Source organism: Pseudopodoces humilis, chromosome 18, assembly GCF_049639895.1.
Source record: "Pseudopodoces humilis isolate 2021_Gansu_Grassland_sample_001 chromosome 18, ASM4963989v1, whole genome shotgun sequence".
NCBI classification, from domain to species: domain Eukaryota; kingdom Metazoa; phylum Chordata; class Aves; order Passeriformes; family Paridae; genus Pseudopodoces; species Pseudopodoces humilis.
Window position 1 is genome coordinate 9,066,959 of NC_142217.1, and position 20,353 is coordinate 9,087,311.

General features: G+C 36.5%; 1 protein-coding gene across 2 annotated transcripts in view; it reads right to left on the reverse strand.

Moving 5' to 3' along the window:
• SNX29 (sorting nexin 29) overlaps window positions 1-20,272 on the reverse strand; it is a 99,090-nt gene extending 78,818 nt beyond the window's left edge. Inside the window, exons 1-11 of one of the 2 annotated variants that reach the window (XM_014252728.2) lie at window positions 20,181-20,272; window positions 14,702-14,766; window positions 13,782-13,834; window positions 13,228-13,352; window positions 11,947-12,127; window positions 10,140-10,210; window positions 9,039-9,287; window positions 6,668-7,037; window positions 5,803-5,921; window positions 2,537-2,618; window positions 1,961-2,043 (exon numbers count right to left, since the gene is read on the reverse strand). In XM_014252728.2, coding sequence (XP_014108203.1) covers window positions 1,961-2,043; window positions 2,537-2,618; window positions 5,803-5,921; window positions 6,668-7,037; window positions 9,039-9,287; window positions 10,140-10,210; window positions 11,947-12,127; window positions 13,228-13,352; window positions 13,782-13,834; window positions 14,702-14,766; window positions 20,181-20,187 — 1,405 coding nt within the window. In that variant the 5' untranslated portion in view covers window positions 20,188-20,272. Of the gene's footprint in view, window positions 1-1,960; window positions 2,044-2,536; window positions 2,619-5,802; window positions 5,922-6,667; window positions 7,038-9,038; window positions 9,288-10,139; window positions 10,211-11,138; window positions 11,159-11,946; window positions 12,128-13,227; window positions 13,353-13,781; window positions 13,835-14,701; window positions 14,767-20,180 lie in introns of those variants that run through there. The other variant, XM_088064102.1, reaches the window with a different exon arrangement.
• Window positions 20,273-20,353: the final 81 nt, after the last annotated feature.

Genomic DNA, 20,353 nt, shown 5'->3' on the forward strand with positions numbered 1-20,353 from the left:
ACATAATTTTAAATGGCAGAAAATTTAAGCTTTAAAATTACAGCTTCTCATAACTTTATAGCCTGCATATCAAAAGAAGTAAGAGAAGTTTAGTACTATACTAATAAGTTGGAACAAAAGCAAGAAAATAATATAAATTTTTAAAAATCCATTTCAGGCTTTGTCTTCAGTAGTAAGAAACACAAAAATCCAGTCACTGGAGACCTCACAGCTTTTCTCACTGCACTACTGCATTCCATTTTTCTTGCCTGATGTGTTAGAATCAGTTGCTATGCAACCAAGCTATAAGCCTCAGCATTTAATAATTCTTCTGCTAATTGCAAGAGAGAAAGAGCTTCAGTGTCTGACTTTGTCATAGCATTGAATTCCTCTCCTGTAGAGAATCTACAACCAATAACAATAAACATGAAAAAGGCATTTTCATTCAACATACCCAGGATCATCTATTATAAAGGTATTCACTAATTCGATAAATGTATAGTCAGCTGAATTTTAATTATAATTATGATTATTTACTAGGTGTTCTACTGACATTATAGATGGGTTTCACATGCTTCCCACCCTTCCTTTCACCAAAGCCTTCTCGGAACTGGGAAACTAATGATAGTGTGCATGCTTCTGTTGATCCTGTGTTTTCATTTCATTTACAAATTGCTAAGTATTGAGATTTTCTTTCTATTTTATGGCTGTCTTAACCTACACTGGGAAATAACTGAGCAACTGAAGGAGACCAACTGCGGCCCCTGCTGGTACCTGACTCCCCTACAAAGAGCAGAATTAATAGAGTGCAGGGGCACCAGAAAACTTCCCTGTGCAATTCCCTGAGAAATAAATAAGAACAAAAGGCTGTTGTAGGAATAACATCAGCAGAGACTATCTGGTGACGAAAGTGTCACTGTAGCAAATAACAGTAAGTCCTTTCCACACTTCAGTTATGGCTCCTAGAACTCCCTAGTTTGCCACTTCGTGACATACTTTACAAGAAAGGATTTTTCAGCTTTGTAAAGCTCAGTCAGCAGACCAGTGCCAGAGCCTGAAACACTGCCCAGGGAAAATGCTTGTTTTATCTCCTTTAACACAGGTTGATACAGCATTTGAATATAGCTTTAGAAAATGAGATTAGAATATTTTAAGATTTCATTAATTTTGATGATTGCATGAATCAACTGCAGAAAAGAATCTTGGCTGCATCACTTCTAACTTCGCAAATGTCATAATTTAAAACTTGTACATATTGAAATTTATAAGAAGAAACAAACACGCACCCAAGAGCTTTAGGAACAAAGCCAGTTCAGTTACAGAACAATCTGTACAGTGAGGAACATAAACACATACTGGCTTACAAGCTTAGACACTCAGTTTAAGAACTAAGTCTTTGTTCTACAAGAGCATGCAAAGAAAAAAGATCAAGTATGTGATAAACAAACTGCCTGTGCTTCTATTAATCTATCTCTGCAGCAAAGACTATTTTATCCTGTCCAGCTCTGCTCTTAATACCACTGAAACATGACTGTCCTCCTGCTTAATCTTAACTCAAGTTTTTGTATATGAAAGCCCATATTTACGTTTGGAGCAGATTTTCATATCAAAATCACAGAAAGAGTGGGGTTTGTCTGTTTGTTTCTGACTAGCCATTAAGGAAAACAGGCAAAATAAGCAAGACTGCATCAGAAACAACCATCAGTGTTTTCAGAATTTGTAGAAATTTAAAGATGTTGATCAAATCATTATTTTTCATTTAACTACTGAAGCCACATTTAATTTAAGGATATATCAGCTGCAATGAAGCATAACCTGCCAATACAAACATCATTTTAGGGCAGTTATTACTAACATGACCAGCACATCAGAAATTAAGTGCTCTATGACACTCTAAGCAGATTTTATCAAAAGAAAAATAGGAGTTACAGGACTTTCAAAGTTATTTCCATCAATCCAGATACATCAAGGAAGTACTTACTAATTGTCATGGATTCTGGCACAGTGGCTGAAGGCAACATACTGGTTAAAGTATTCACTTGAGCTGGAGGACTGACTTCCACTCTAGTCATAAAAGCACACTATAATCAATATATGAAAACAAAATCCTGAATTCAAAACTAAAGAAAAAAACATTCCAGAAACTACAATTGTTATCCTATTCACCCATATTTAACTAAAATACTTTGAGCAATCTTTTAATGTATCTCCTGGGAGACTGATTTAAGCAAACACAAAAATTCCAAATTAAAAGGCTATGGAGAATACAGTAAAAAAATAACATAAAAACCGACATAAAACCTATTTACAAAACCAAGAGGCCAAGTCTGTTATTTGACACGACTAAGTGACTTCTTCAAGATAATTAGGAAAAGTTCAGTGTATGAAACTATGCAAAAAGGCAATTGTAGGATTTTTGCATTTGTCTTTTCTAACATATCCAGAAGTACCCTGATGAGTAGTTGGTTTTCCAGTACTAAATACATTAGGTAACAATAAGTTAGCAGCTTAAGGATGAAGGTTTTTTTCTTTTAGGACAAACATATTTGGCACATACCTGTAAGGAAGATCAGCTCTCCTTGGAACCAGTTCTACCGGATGAACAGCATGTTCATGCCCCTCTCCATTCTCCAAGTCATCTAAAGTAAAATGCACAAGCATTAGCTTTCTTTGGGTTGCACTACTCAAAAAATAAAACAAGAACATAAATCCAGAAGTTAGGTAGTTATATTATTAAACAGAATCACTCAACTTGCTAAAGCTTTTAAACACTTTTAATTCTGTCTCCAAAGTTGGCTTCCGCAAATTGACCCTGAATGCCAGCAGGATTGTCAAGTCTCTTAGGAACACAGCCATCGTAAAGAAATTAGTATTGCACAATTCCTAAATTATATTTGATATGCACAGAGTTGCAAAGCTATGAGGAGACTTCTTCCTGAAGTTACTTGCATAAACCCCCTGAGCTGAAGTGCCTCATGACACTTCATGCTCACTATAAATCTGGTTGTGACTTGCAGGAGAAGGAATTGTGGTTAGTCCCCAGCACACGAAACCTTTCAAAGACACCAGTGCTTTCTGTATTCCCAAGAGAGCACCATGGCTTTTCTCTGGCTCCTTACGTCTCTGTACCAAGCATCAGGAATCCGACAGATGAGATATTGTTTAAAAAGCATGAATAATGCGCATCTGTCCACAGATCCACAACTGTCGGCAGCAAAACATCCACATCACTGAGCCTGTCATTAAGGAAGCTCAGGTGGAAACAAACAAAAATCATATTTTATTGATGTGTTCTGCATCTCACTGTGCAAGGGCTACAAAGTTACTGTAAGACAATCCTAAATAGAACATATTTAAAAAGCAGAAATTTTTAGAAAATAAATTAATGGGAAATAGATTTATGTCAGAAAGTCTATGGAGGAGAAAATTTATTTTTGAAGCTGTAGAGTTTACTGAAGCTCAGATCCTAAAAATACATACTCCATTTTTATTCCAAGCAACTGCACTTTGACAGAGGCTTTCTCATTTCTAGTTACATGGAGATATGATATGCCCTGACACATCCCTAGAGCACTTCAACAGATTAATACTGAAAATACATATTAACATACAACACTATAGATTATGATATTTCAAATAAACATATGCATGTGTGTGTGTTATTTATTGGTATTAAGACCCATAAACCAAAATATTGGGTTAAACTATGTATTTTATAAAAGCTCATTAAGCATGTTTTAACAAAAATACCAGGATAATAATGAGCTTGCCAGATAGTGGGCTGGACTGCCCTCAGAATAAGCTAATGCATGTTCCTTCTGACATCATTCATCCAGCAGAAGTGCAGCTCCCAGAGTCAAGCAAACAAGTGCCTAAGGCAGCTTTCAATCTCAGCAAATAGTCAGTGTGGCTGAGGAGAGGGTGCCTTGATCCCTGTGTATTCCTGTCTCTGACTGGCTGGCATTGGGTTGTGCAATGGGCACTTAGTGTAGCCCTCCCTGCACACTCCAGCAGCTCCTCCTGTTCACAGGTGAGACCACGAGAGCAGACAAAAGGCTCTGGGGGGCTTTCCTGGCACTGATCAACTGACTTCTTTCAGCCCAATGCTCTGTCACTCTCACTTGCATAACAGACCACAAAGATGGACAGAATATCTGTCCCATGCCCAGAAGTGATCTGAATGGGCCTGTTGATCACCTCTAGTAGGCTGAGCATTGCATTCGAAACAGTTCTGAGAGGAAGCAACACAAAACAAGGGGCTTTGGTGTCTTCTTAGAAAGAGTAAGCCCCTGGGACAGCTATGGCTAAGATGCATACAAATATATACAGATGTCCTCTTTGGTCGTCTGCCTCCAGAACTCAGTCTTGGCTTGCACTCCTGATTTTTGATTTCAGATCAAAACCCCCAACTCATGCTCCTGATGCCTCATGACATCTACTGACAGCAACTGTGAGTTTTAATTCCGCACACCATCCCCCATAAACAGGAATGTGTTCTTACATTTCAGATTGCAACCTGTGGATGTTCCCCAACAGTTTCTGTTTTACAGAGACCACAATGCCACAAATTACTCAACGTTTTCTAAATCAATTCCTTCATAATATGGCAGCACAAGAAAAAAATTTAAAATGTCCTTTTCTTTCTTTTTTTTTTTTTGGAGCCACTGGCATTTCTTATGAGGTACATATTTTTAAATACAGCAGAGGGCAGTGCAGCATTATTTTATGATTCACAAATTTTTCAGTAAACTTACACAACTGAATTCTGAATTACACTTTTTCACAGGCCTTCAATCCATTTAAACTCTTGGACACATAATGTGTACACAAAAATATTAAATACTCTACAATTAAAACATTATTTGCATATCACTGAGAAGTTTTTAAATGGTCACTGAAATGAGCATACCCAAAGTCCAGTGAAATTAACCCAAATGAGTATACCCAAAGTTTTCATGCTGCTTTATGAACAGCTAGAAAAATATCAACAGGGTGAAGGGGAGGGCTAGTGGAATTTTTTTGTCTGTTTTTGGTACTGATATGGATACTGTAAAAGCACCAGGTCTTCTTTTTCATCCCTTCACCCATTTTTATTGCTTGCTTCAAATGGTCCACATCATTCTTGAAGTGCCCCTCACTGCATACAACACTGCAGCTGAGGCTACAGCAGAGCCAATGAAGCTTACATTTACAAATGACACTCTCATTTGTTCACAGTTCTGTTAATTCACTACCAGCTTGTAACCTGCAGAAAACTATACTGGCATGTGAAAAATTAGATGTGAGCTGGCAACTAGTGGTCACAGCTCAGAAAGCCAGTCTTAGAAAAAATGATCTCTGAAGATCCCTTCCAACCCAAACCACTCTATGATCCCAATATCCTTTTCTAAGCAAGTATTTCTTAGTCAATCATTCCTTATCCTGTATTTCAACAGTTAACAGCTTCTACTGAACTGCTTCCAGCTGCTCTCCAATCTGTCAAGAGTAATTTGAATCCAACTTCTCAAACACACTTGGAGCTTCTTGCAGCTTAGTGGTATCTAGAAAATGGATATACATATTTTTTATACAACTATCCTAAACTTCCATAAAATACAAGACAACAGCTTAATCCCAATGAAACTCTCATTTATTTTGACATTGGTAACTCCCCCTTAACTAAGCAACTACTCAAATGGAGAACTCTGATTCAGAACAAGAATAAATTTGAACTTTTTATCCCATTTGTGCAGTATCTCCTGTGTCTGTACAACCCTGTTATTTCTTACCATTGTCCTGTGTTAGAATAAAGGTTGCTGGAATTCTGTGAATTGAAATGCCCACCTGTTTGGGAGTAAGAGCCAACAGCACTGACAGGAAATAGAACATCTGAGTCATCATTCAGGACCTGCAGAGGACTCCAACTGCATAGCTGGGAATTGCATGTGACTATTTCACGAGGCCTATTTAGAACAAACAAACAAACAAACAAACCAATCTATTTATACAGCTGGTATTACTGTTCATAATGCTTATATTTCTTCCAGAGATACCACTGCAAGAAAAATGTTTATTTCCATCTGCCTGCCAATTTCTTGGTCAGCCATACATTAACTCATTAAAGACCAGACATTCCAAAAGCAGATGAGATGAGCGGTGCTTGCCTTTTTTTCTAAATGACTTTCTGTCAGAAATAAAGAAAGCATATTAGGATCTAAAATTATTCTCTCTCAGTTCTGTTCTGCCTTGTTGAACCATTCTACACCCTGATGTAACAAGATAATTCCGTTTAAAATACACATTTTTATTGTGAAGCCAAAATAGAATCATTATCATACTAAGAACAAGGAAATATCAAGCAGGCCAGAATTATAGCCTGGCTGTATCACACCAAAGTTTTAACAACTGAGAACTTCAAGGAAAACAAGAAGTCTGAAATCTCAAAATTTGGGATTTCAGTGAAACTTAGAAGCAAAATATCATCACTGCAGTGGCCCATATTGCTTAAACAGTAAAAAGGAAAAAAAGAAGAAGGAAAAAAAAGAGGGAAAAAAGGTGGGAGAGAAGGAATAAGGAGAGGGAAAAAAGAATAATGAGAGAGAATCTAGAGTTCAGTTCAACACATCAATTTGCCAGTACCCATAAAGGAAAGAGAGAGGTGGAAGGGATGCATGGAAAGTTTACCACTATCTCCTGCACCAATACTTACTTTTCAGAACCTTCAGTTCCACCTTCTGTGCTTTTGTTTCCTAATGATTTTCCATACAGCTCATCCTCATCTGCATCTTCATCATCAATGCTCTTCACATCCAGTTTCTGGTATTCATACTCTCCATTCATAAATACTGAATTGTTCTTCCACGAATGGCTACCCTCACTCCCATTCAGATTTTTTCCGAGAGTGCTTTCAGATGAGGACAATGCAAGAACTGAAGATCTGTCTACACTCTCTTCTGAACTTTCTCCTGTAATCAGAGTCTTTGTGCCATCCCCCAAGTTTTGCTCATCTTCCTCTTCATCAAATGAGATAATATTTGTCACTCTCTTCTTCTTTTTTCGATCTTTTTTGTATTTCAAATCTAGTAGCAATACAAAGTTTTACACAGTTTAGAAAAGATAAATAATAAATGAAACCTTTTTATTTTTCTTAAAAGAATTCATGTACTAAATTACTCTAGTCAAGAAAACATCCCTTAGATCTACATGACATTTGTTACCTTTCCATACACATGAGCTTTTAAATCTCTAATTACCAGCTTTATTTTCTATACCTTACATAATTCAGATTTTAGAAGATATTTTGGAGATGCACATGATTCAATTGAAACTGGAAAAAAAGTTCTACAAACCCATGAAATTAAATTTAAAATAAAAAGTTAGCCTTCCTGTCACTTTCTCCAATAGACTATACCTAATGCGTAATGTAGAACAGGTCTGCAAAACAGAGAAAACATGAAAGCACTTTCAGAGGAAAAACTGAAAAGAACAAACAACACAAACAAAATCAAACACCTGCAATCAAAATAGTTTTGTCTATAAAAATTGAACAGTCAGTTTTCAGCTAAATAGCTCTTGGTCTAGAACTACACTGAAATTCTTTCTGATTACACCAGATGTGTTCAGTGACAGCACTTATTTTTACACTATTACCTATTCTCTGAATTACCTATTCTACTGAATCTGATGGGCACGTGAAGCTAAATGCAAAGCTGAAGCACTCCAAGAAACATCAGAAATTTACTCACCAAGGTACCTCACGTTGGGACCAAATTGCTTTGTCTAATTCAAGTCCAGCTGTTAAATATCCACAAAACACACTAACATACTTTTAAAAGGATGTTAAAACCCATTCTGTTTGCAAATAGAATTCCAACAAAGAACACAGACTTTAATGGAAACATCTGACTTGCTCTAACATTCCACATATAATTGCATTTGAACAAACTCAATTTTTTTAAAGTGACATTTCATTGGAAGTTGTATCTTTCACGTTCTGTATACACATGTATGCTGTACACATCAGGTACATCATGTTGTGGAGCCATATGCACCATATGGTCAATTGCTATATTCTTTCATCTTGCAAGGTTACCCTATACCAACAAAGTTATCCCAAGTCAAGTATCACCTATGATTTTAATCTCATTTAAGTGCTACACAACAAAAGCTGTACCACAAGTTTGCTCTAAAAAGTGTGTTTTAAGACAAAGTCTATTTTAAATACCAATAAAAAACAGATTTTATCTCAACTGCTATTCCTAACACATTCTCATGTGGGGTTTGTGCTTTTTTCTCATAGCCAAAACAATTTATTGCCTAAACTCAAACCTTGTTTCTTAATTGAAAAGCACATAAATCTTCCAGCAGTTTTGTACTTTTACAAAGCAAAACAACTCAACTTCCAGAAGCAAAGATAATAAAATATTACTTTGTTAATTTTGGAACAAAAAATATATAATGAAAATCACATTTTGCTTGACTGATTTCAAATTACAAGAGATTAAGACTTTGGGTCTTTATTAGTAACTAACATCATACAAGTTGGTTGTAACACTATGACCTCTAAAGGTAGAGTGTATGAGTAAATTTTCATTTTGGCAATTATCTGCTTTGCATAGGAATTCAGACTAAACACAGTCACTGCCTGAAGCAGATTACAAGCTAAGATTTGTACCTAATATATAACGAAAGATACACATCACTGTATGTCTGACTGGCAAGGTGCCAAAAGACATCATTTAAAAATGAAAAATCATTATATCACAAACTTCAAAGTGTAATTTTATAAACAAAAAATTGAAAATCAGGTCACAAGCAGAGCACTACCAATAAAACAGTTTAGTCTCCCTCTCACAGTGATACAAAAATGCTGAAATACACAGTTACCATGCAGTATTCACACCCAGTATATCCAATTTCATGCCTTTTAATTACACATTCAACTGGTTCATATGCAGAGTGCACTTATTTTTAAGACTTCTGCTCTTTAATAATGCATTCAAAATAAATTTAAAAGGTATTTAAACACACTTGAATATTTTCTAAGTTTTCGAACAGCACTAACATTCATAAAAGCTTACCAGCATTTACGTTCCTCGGCAGAACAGGCAGTGGGTCAGAGTCCTGGTCAGGTTTTATGAGAATCGAGACTGCAGATGAGGCAGTGATCTCCCGCAGGAGGCTGCTGACACCCTGAGTGGACTCTTTCAACAAGGAAGTTACATTTTGTGTGGATTCCTTTAACAAATCTGACACAGTGGGTGTGCCTTTGCTCTGCCCATTTAAATCCTTATTATCAATGTTGATAGCAAAAAGAATGGAGTTCAGACCTTCAGGTAAAAGAAAGGGGAAAGAGACACCAGAAATGCACCGTATACTTCACACGGAAGTTATGAACATAAAGCTAATGATTAACGAAACTATGACATGGAAAACATTTTTCCCAGAAATTTCCCCCAGCTCCTAATGCACGAAGTCTTATTCTTTCATGTACCATTAATTCCTTTCCAGATTATACTCAAGCTGATGCAATCAGCTTTGAATTCTTCTTGATAGCTGTTCAGCTGCACATTAAATAATCAAAAAGTACTGTGAGCTCATTTATTTATAACCTTTTATTTAAAGCCATTTCATTGCAACTTTAGTATTTGTTGGTTCCTATATTCCATTAGCAAATCCGTGAACCTTGTCTTGCAGAATGAAGCATGTGACTGTGTATCTAAGAAAAGGGGTATAAAAGTCAATAATACATCACTTCTGTGGCTGAACTCTAGAAAAGTAAATTATTTATCATTCCTTATTCTTACTCACCTTACCTGTATTTACGTGTAATTTGGATCTTGCTATAAAATTCCATCTTTACCCTTTTCTAGTCAGGAATAACCCACTTTGCTTGCTCTAAATTGCACTAGTTTTAAGTTAGCCTTGACTGCTGAAGAGTTAAAAAATTTATATGGAAGATTTTTGCATTGTAGGAAGTCCAGATCCAGGACTTTAACAATCCATCAAATCATAGCATAAATTGGCATAATACCTTGACTGTTCACCTTGGCTGTGCCCCTGACACACATTCTCCACATAAGCAGAGTGTATTAGAAAAACTCCTCACAACCAGAAACAGATATAACATCCCAAAATGCAGTAGTTTTCCAAGAACAGTAATACTGAAAAGAAAGTCTTACCAGCTGCCATCGTAGGGATCATACTGGAACGTTCTTCATCCATCATAAAAGACCAGTCTTCATAGAAGACACTGTAATTTAAAGCAAAAAAAAAAAGGACATGCAGTCCTATAGTAACATATACTTCACTTCTGAAAGACAAGAAAACTCTGAAGAATAAGTAGGAGCACCCCAAAGGATTAAATTTTATGTCACAGTAACTCCCTGTAGTTCTGAAATTGATAACTGTTCAGATGGTTCTAAAAAGACATCCTGAAGAGTATTTTTTTCTTTAGTTTTAGCTCTACACATTTTAAGGTGAAAAAAAAGCCACTCAGGGCCTGTGGGGTTCACACTGCATTAGCAGTCACAGCATCTCTCTATATCTATTGCTATGCACGTTTTATATAAGCTTAGAAGACGTGAACACAAACAGAAAGGCTCCCTTTATCTTGAGCAACCTGCTCTGGTGGAAGGGGTCCCTGCCCATGGCAGGAGGGTTGGATTACACCATCTTTAGGGTCCTTTCTAACCCAAATCCTAATATTCTATGATTTTGTGACCTGTTTCAATATCCAAACCCATACCAATTACCCTAAATAGTTAGGCTAAACTATGAATTTGGATGCAAAAAACCGCACATTTTTTCACTGTGAACACATAAATTTAGTTGTTCTAATGCTGGTTCTTTCTAGTAGCAGAATGCTGTATTTTTACTATCAGCATTCAGTAAATTAAACAAGAAAAAACAAGAAAATATATTATCTATATATTAAACAACTCTGACAGATTCATTTAAAATTTTCCAAAACATATCATTGGGGATGCAAACTGACTCTGTAAATCCCATTGGAATTCAGGTAACACTTATGTCTAAAAAATTTTGGAATAAACCTTTTTAGAAATAGCATTACAGTGCAGTGTGCTGATAATCCTGATACTGTGCAAGTATTGCTATAAGCATGAGAATAATTAGTAACACAGCAATTCAAGTCACTAATTTCCTAATAGTTTTCAGACCTTTCTCTTTATTTCATTTGTCTTTATTTGATTTCTTCAAAATCTGTTTTGCAAGAAAGCTACAGATGACTGGAACAAGCTAGAAATGAAAAGGAAGTACTAATGAATTTGATTCATGCAATAATCCTATCCACTAGATCCATTAATCAATGCAAATGAATAAAATGCCTTTCTGCTGAATCCACTCGACTTGCTCAAGTGGTTTAAGCAATCTCAACAGTTACTGATAAAAAAGGAAAACACCTCAAGTTTTCATAAAGAATGGGACTTGAAGACATATGAGAAAAAGGCAGGACTCAGTTTATGAACTTAAATGCATTTTGCACTTCCAAAGTAGTTTAGGATTTCACAATGTGTAGTAAATTATTCTCAGTAACTGTAACAAAAGGTTCACAAATTGCTACCAAACCACTTCCCAGTGATCTGCAGCCACTGCTGCACTGCTGGAGCTTTGCAATTACAGCATCTCCAAAAGGCAACAGGCAATTACCACTGATAAATTGACCAGACACAGCTGCAATTGTGTACTATTTTAGTGGAATGAGAGAGGCCCCTTAAAGCATGGTGTCCAGGTTGCAGCAAGGAAAACTGTTGAAAGAACAGGGAAGGGATTTAGGGAAGAGGTCACATCTTGATATGCACAAGCCACTATCTCAATGGCTGACAAAAATTTTTACAAATTATGTTAAGAGACTTGAGCTGCATAGCAATTAATATAGGGTACTACTACAGCTGTGGCTTTTGGTTTGTTGCTTGTGCTTCATTTGTCAGTACACTTCCTGCATTACAAAGGTATCAGATACAGTACCTGAGGCGATTCTTATCTGCCAGCAGCATATGAACATATCTTTCAAGGGAATGTTCATTCAAAGCACAGCGCAGCCAAGCCCGGCCTCTGCCAATGTCTGTTGTGATGGCCTTCAGAGAGTAGAAGCGCTGCAGCTCGTGTCTGTTCAGCACTTCTTTCACATAATACCAGAACACTGGCTCTGGAATTTAATGATTAATAATAATAATAATGACAACCACCCCACCAAGAAAACCACTAAGTTCATACCTGAATACATTTACATGTAAATTTATAAAACAAACAGGTAACAATATAACTTTGAACAAAGGTGAATCATTTACCCTCTTCATGCAACACACCAATTAAATAGGTTATTTATTCCTACAGAACTTGGGCTATTCAAGCACTTAGAACTCTCCACTTCATTGAAAAAGCCACATGAATTAAATTATTCTATCTGACACTTTTACAAAGAATTCACATCTAAAAGCACATTTAAGCTAGTATTTTATCCACAGGTTCATATGTTCAACTGGAAACATAAAAGGGAAGGGAAAAGATTTCTTAGAACTCTGTGTTACTGATGTGGAATGTTGGAAGGCAGGTTCAAAGAACAGGTAGCTCCAGAATTTGCAGACATGCAAATAACAAATTCATGTTACTTTAGAAAACAGAAGTGCTGCATTTAAACAGCAACAGTATCTCTTTCCACTAAAACACTTTCTGTGCACTTTTCCCAAATATTGATAAAAACTGATCAGTATCTTCATATAGTTCTAATTTAAAAAAGGAGAAACATCATGGTGAAGAGAAAAATAACAGAATCTTTTCTTTGAAAGTGGAGAAAGTAATAAAACAAAGCCAACCAATACAAGCGATGTAATTTTTCTTTCTAAAATTACGTCAATAATTAGAAGTTAAACATAACTGACCTATATAGAATATGACATTTAAAGAACTGAGTAAGACAAGGTCAAGAATGAAAATGTTTTAAAAACTTAACTGCACAATTACACAACTTTGATCCCTGCCAGAATTCAAAGTAAATTTGCCACTATACATGATACAACAGTAGGAAGTGCAGATTTCCTAACAGCAACATTTCTAGAGAAATTTGGAATGCAAGTTAAACTAGACTAAGAAGCAACAGTCATTTTCACTGCTGTAAAGTGAAAAGTGTAAAGTATCCTACCAACAATCTGAAGTTTGGTGCAGTGCTTGAAACTTCTATTAGAAATTCTATCACTTGACTGAATATATAAACTATTTAAACCAGGATAGTTACAATTAGCACCTTACCTGTTTCAGTTTTGCTGGAGAAACCTGCTGCCTGTTTGATTGCTGCTGCTGTGAGTGCTAATCCCCGGCTCCTCTTCAGGCCATGCTGGAACACAGCTTCAAACTGAGCACACAAACATGTCACTCTGCAAAAGAATTTTTAATGAACTCATGTAAAAGGAAATATGAAAAAATCATAGTAAAAATCAACTATGATTATATACATCAACTTTATTCCAGATCACTGAATAGGAAATGTAAAGTGAACCATTACCTTATAAGCAGTTCTCATTTCCAAGCAATATAATCTACTTATACTCACAGTCTCATCATAATGATTGAAAGCTGAGGCACAAGTTACATTGAGAAGAACTGGCAATCGATTTGAGAAATCACCCTCACCTGCTAGAGGGGCTGTTAATCATGTTATTTTAGCTTCAGATCATCTACCTTTCATGCAATGTAATTTTTTGAGCATGTCAAATATTTTGTGCTATATGTTTTATGTCATTACGACACAAAATTTAAATTATTTATTTAAATAATAAATTAACGTTAATCTAAGACTATTTTACCTGCTGTCAGAGTCTGAAGCAATTTCCTTTCTTCCTCCAAATCGTATTTGACACTGCAATAAACAGATTTTAAGAAATTTTAGTAACTTTTTGTTACACTAAACAAAATTTCAGTTTTCCGAACTATTTCTATATATGAAGCAAAGTCATATCAAAAAAGGATGCAGCACAAAATAGAGCATTGCAAATACAGCCTGCATCCAAAAAGCGCTCTAGAGCATGATGTTACACTAATGGGCTGGTCTTGCAGTTCAAATATATCCTTGCTAACCAGAGCAACTCACCTGCAGGTCCTGCAGTAAATTGAAAACTGAGTGGAAATTACTACTTTTGAGTTTTAAATGTGATCCCAGAAAACCAAACACTGCTCCTACCCAGCTCATGCTACCATTACAGAACCACTCCTTATAAAACATTTCACTGGCTTACTTATGAGACATTCTTTTGCTTCCCAAGCTCTCCCAAATTGACTCCAATCTATGAAATTCTACTTGCTGAACTTCACATTGACATAGACAAGCATCTATAAATCACATCTTTACATGTATTTTAACCATTCACTAAAAATCTAATGCAAAGAAAAGATGCTGCTACTCTAAAATGTTAACTAAGTTAGACTTTGCAGTACACCGCAATTTAGTTCGGCCATATCAGAATTACAAAAATGCATATTCCTAATATATATTCTAAAATATTACATATATTTAAAATAGATATATTATAAATATAACCGGTCCAGAACAAGAATTTTAAATAAATACTGCACAGTAGTTGATTGCTAGCAGACAAAAACTCAATTGTACTATGTGAAAGCCACGGTTTCTTCTTTGTTTCCTTTTCTTCTTTTCCTTCTCTTTGTTAAAGAGAAAGCAAAGACAGTCCCTGCTAGCCACTGCAGAAATGTGTGCTGGATTTCTCACCTGTTTAACTGCATCCAGTAGCCGTTCTAGAAGAAATTGTCTTTTAGTGTCGTTGGTCTGTGAACCTGAAATACAACAAAATCATAACATTTTAAAATAAATTGTTTTCTAAAACACATTTGGGCCAACACAAGCGTCTATCTGAAAACTTTCTTCCCATGCCAATTATTCCACTAGCTTAACTAAGGTATTTTCTCTAAGTAAAATAATGCAGTATAAACTGTGCTGTTAAGTTTCAAGAACCTTTCTGTAGCAGGCAGCAATACTGTTTCAAGTGTCATCTAGATTCTTATTTTAGTAATATTTTGAAAATATATTTCACCAGTACCAAATACAGAATAATTATTTAAGCTGATGCACAGCTTGCCCTGAGCTTCTTTACACAACTACTAGTATAGTACAGCATCACAGCAGTAGAAAAGAATGGAAAACAAGAATGAGACACCAGGAGTATCTTCTTATTGTCAAACCTTACTGCAGAAAGAGTTTTAAGTCAGGTGAACAGAGAGCAACTGTTAGAGTAAAACCCTTAAAATTTAACTACCAGCATAGTTCTTCTGATTAGCACCTATAAAACCTCTTTTGTTACTATATTAGGAACTATGCAAGACAACCTTTAACTTCCCAAGGTTTTTCAACCTTGCATAATACTTTGCTTGTTGGGATATCTTTTATTAACTCCCATGAATATGGTAAAATTTATTCTTTTAGATAACCTAAATTGTCTCTGTAATTTCTTTATTCTGAGTTTAAGTTCAAAACTCCCATCAGAAATCTCTGCAACATCTCTGGAGTTAAAGTCACTCCATTCTCCTTTCCCTCTCAAAGGACATACAACCAATGTACATATGGACTGAAAGCAAATTATCCAAACTCTGCATAAGCAAATTCCTCCCAACACTGAAAATCAAACACCACACACTAAGCCCTCTAATAAAGAGAGATGACATCAAAGATATGTGCTTCCTCTTGCTATCTGACACTGTGAGGTCCAAATCCCAGAATTTTCTATCTTCATAATCCCATTCAAAACAGTTTGCTTTGCTTTTAAACCAGCAGGACAGGACAGAATTTGGTTGAAATGATTCTGCCTTTGTTTAAATATACATACTCAAAATAGGTATACATTACACTGATATAATGTATTATATAAATCCATATTCATCTATAAATATATTAATAGAATTCATATTCCATATAGTTTCATACATTCATTAAATAGAAGAAAACCCCCACAGTATGCTATAATAATGTAAACAGGAAAAACATGCTAACTAAGCTTCACAACGCTGATTTTGCTGATTACGGTGCATTTTCAAGAAGTTGTGCTTCCCATTTTGAACTCTGACTCAAACTGAGCAGACACGTGATGTGTGGGGTCTGGGGTTGTTAGTCAAGCACTCCAGTGCACACAAACAATGTTCAGTGCCAGTCCAGGACTCCAGAAACAAACCCCACACCGAACAGGTTTTAACTTCCTAACAACTATGCCAGTTATGCCAATGTGAAGATAAGGCTAAATTCATATAATCCCTACCATTCCACATGCAAAGATTCCACATCCAGAGATTGCAATTTATTAAGCAATATTCAATTGCATGGGTTGCCAAAATGGAGATGTATTCATGTATCCAATTGTTTTATAATAAATCACATCACCGTAAAATAAGGAAAACAATCCCAACTTTTAGAGCAACCCCTCATGTTCAGTAACACTGAATATACACAACTCTGCAGATTTTCCCTGTTGTTTCAAAACTTATTACTCTTACAGTCCTACACCACCCACATACCTGCAAGAAGAGGCATAATACAATATTTCTCTTTATATCAATAGCTTGAGACAACATCAGAACAAATGCATGGAATTAATAATTTCATGACCAGAAAAACATCTATCAAATGAAAATATTAGTAGGTGGGCCAAGTTTGTTATCCAAATGCAATACATGTTAGTTTTTAAATTCACATCTCTTTGGACTCTTTGTATCTATTTGGTAACAGAAATGGTTTGCAACTAGATCCCAAACCATGATCAATATAAAAAAATGCATAAATACAGAATACCTACTATTCTATACTAATATACTATTCTATACTAATTAATGTTCTAAACCACTAAAGCATGTGACACCAAAGAACCTTAACTTTATACAGACTAATTCCAGAAGCAGTTCAGATCACCCTCACCATTATCAGAGCTATAAGGCCAGGTAATGTGTCTACTGAGGGGTTAGCTGAGGTTTCTCTTCAATGCACATCTTAAATTCTTTTACTGCTGTTGCTTAACAGAACTTTTACAGGTAGTAAATACTCACAAAGTCAAATTTTTAAAAAAAAAACTGAAAGACTAAGTTGTGTCTCTTTTCATGCCAAGGGTATATTTTTCTTTACAACAAGCCTAGAAAATACAGTACTATTTACTGATGGTTTTGTTTCAAGTAGATGGAAGGTAAAAATAAATCTCTACTAATTCTATAGAAAATTTAGTTCTTTCACATTTTCATTTTCTAAACTCTTTAGAAAAAAAGCATATTTTCAGACAAAAGCACCAATTAAGTGTGATTAACTCCAGCTGATTTAAAGACTAAGTGTATTACAAACAGACTAAAATACCCTTCTGATTCAGAATAGCAGTAAAAACTGCAGCAACACACATACAAATACAAAACACAGAATGCATAAAAACAGCATTACTCAGAAAAACACTGTATTTAGACTACTGCAATAAAAAAGGAAGTTCATACATGACTCTAAAAATAATTGTGAAAACATAAATATAAGGTTGCAAAAACTAAGAAACTTAAAAGGTACTCCTCCCACCAACATCTACTCAGTCAAAACAGGTTTAAAATAGGCTCAGGTACTGCACCTGCCTCTGTGACCCTTCTCATTTTCTGTTGTTCAAGGTCATGCCTTCCTATTTTTAAAACAAACTTCTCTCCATACTCTGCCACAAGCATCCACACCTACAGCAGCAACAAATTGGTGTGCAAGTAAAGGAAAGCAGGATTTTCATCCAGTTCTTCCGAGGTAAAGCCCTCTTCAGCACCACAAACAGCATATAAGTAAAATAAATAAATTCCATATTGCTCTTATATAACTTGCATTTATGCCCTGAATACAAAATTTCAGACTGCAATCCCTTTTGCTTGCTCTAATACAGGTTCTGATGATGCCAGTTTAAAATAAAACAAACACAGACCTAATTTAAATGCTACCATATACTACATTATTATGATTCTACTGCCTCATCCCCCCACCATGAGTTGCATTTTTATGGTTTTTGAAACCTTCATTAAAAAAATGACAATACCCCAAATTCCTGACAAACGCATAAATCTTGTATCCTTGTATTATTTGCCTTTAAAGTTTAACCTACTCAGCACTGTACAATAAAATGTGAGTATGTAATTAGTAAGCAGCATTAGAAATATTAAGGTGATGCTTACATCAACAGGAAGTTACTTTAAAATCCACTAGAAATACACTATAGCTAAAGAAAATAAACATTAAACATGATCATAGCCATTAAGAGAATAATTCTTCCGTCTATACTTTAGGAACAGTTCTGTTAGTTGAAAGGGCTAAAACTGGGCATAGAAGTACAGACAGTGCTGTTACAGGCACTAAAAGAAGGATATGGTTAAAATTGATGAGATGTTAACATGAGCCATCTCCTTTATCTGAAATAAGCATGATAATGATAGATATTTTTCTGTTCTGGTAAGTTTGACATATCATTCTAGAAAAATACTGTACAGCATTGTGTAACAGTAATGTCTGTCAAAATGCAACATAAGGAGATTTTTGTTATCTTGCTGTCTACTCAAAAAAAAAAACCACCTTATAATTCTTGGTAGGGGTTATACATGGGTGGTTGCCATGCAATTGAACCACTACTGCTAATGTCACCTCAGGCATTACTCTATTTTAAGTAATTAAATGGCTTTTTTCTCATAAACATGTATCTCTTCATTGTCTTACCAAAAAAGAGAAAATATTATAGGTAATAAAAATAACTACAAGATGAACCTTTAGGCCACATGAGGTGTTACCTTGCCTTTTGAGTCACAGAATCCAAACAGAACTCTCAAAGATTAGTCTCCTAGGAAGATTTAGGCTCTAATTAGCATAAATTTGCACAAGGCTATTCCCAGTTTGAATTCATCATTGAAGGGCTGAGGTTTTCCATACAAAAATGATGACCCTTACAAATTTTGTAACTAGGATTAGTCTATATTGTGTCAAGATCTGAAACATATGAGAAACTTCCTTTTCCCATGCTTTGAAAGATTTCACAGTTACTTGCATTTTTCTCAACAGGTTTCCCCACAATAATCTTTTTTTTGCCTCATCTCTTCTGCAAAAATCTTCTCTTTTCTTCTTACCATAAAGGTGAGAACAAAACAGAAAAAAATACAAGTGAAGTGGTTTTATTTTCAGTTCACTTTCAGAAATGACTGCTCCCCATAAAACATGAAGCATTTAGTTACTCCACTTAACTCCTCAGTTTTATTCCTACTGCCTTTGGCAACAAAGATCACCATGTATTAGATCAGGGTGGGACATCAATACGTGATACAATTCTCAGGTGCAGAGTGCTGTCTGCAAATTCCATTGCTGAAGATGTACAAAGAGACCCATCAAAGTTTTTAGTAAAGCACCTCCCTTCTCCAAAAGCCCCAAACAAATCCTTGCCAATATGTTTTAATACATATTAAATAAATACCACTTATCCTTTACATCGACAAGAAAAGTCTATGATAATTTTCATCTCTATCATAAATAACTACCCATGCTGGCCCATTCAAGTGGATCTGCTTCCTCCAGTCCTGTCGTTTATGGCTCACAATTGCCATGCAAAGTATGACAATTCAAGAATTTCCTTGACAAACACCTCAAAAAGCTCAGGATTTAGCACACATTTTCCCTCAAGATTTAGCACACCCTCCGCACCACTTCCCTCTACCACAGAAATTACCACATCCAAACAGACACATCCTCACCGGGACTCAGCTAGGGACACAGCAACAGGGACACACAGGGCTTTTTCCACAAGCCGTGGTTCTCACCTCTCCCACCGACTGCATGCTCCTGAGATCATATTTTTAATTTCTTTAAACTCCTATTTTCCCCTGATCATTTATTTCCGCAGGAGTATCTCCTACGATATTGCACAGCTGAGGTAGATGTCCGAGCCCAGCATCACTTGAGCTGCGAGCTAGTGCCACGCTCAAGGGCAGGATTTAGGATTTAAAACGGGGTAAAACACCACTTCGGGGGGAGCCAGAATGAGGAACGGGGTGTGGTGCTAAGAGACCCAAGTGTCCCGAGCCTCAGCACGGCACCAGGGAGCGGCGGGGGGAACAAGGGCAGTGCCACTCCCGCCCGGGCCCCCCAGGCACGCTCTGCCCGCGCCAGCCCCCACAGCACCCGGCGGGCCCGGGGCGGAGGGGCCCGGCCCGGCCGCACTCACCGCTCATGGTGCCCGCGGGGCTCCGTCCACCGGAGCCGCCGCTCTCCCGCACAGCCACGGCCGGGCCGGCAGCCACAGCCCGCCCCGGAACCCGCCCGGCGCCCCGGAAGGTAAACACGGCTCCGGGAGCGCCGCGGAGCGCTTCCCGGCCCGGGGCTCCTCAGCGGGGCCCC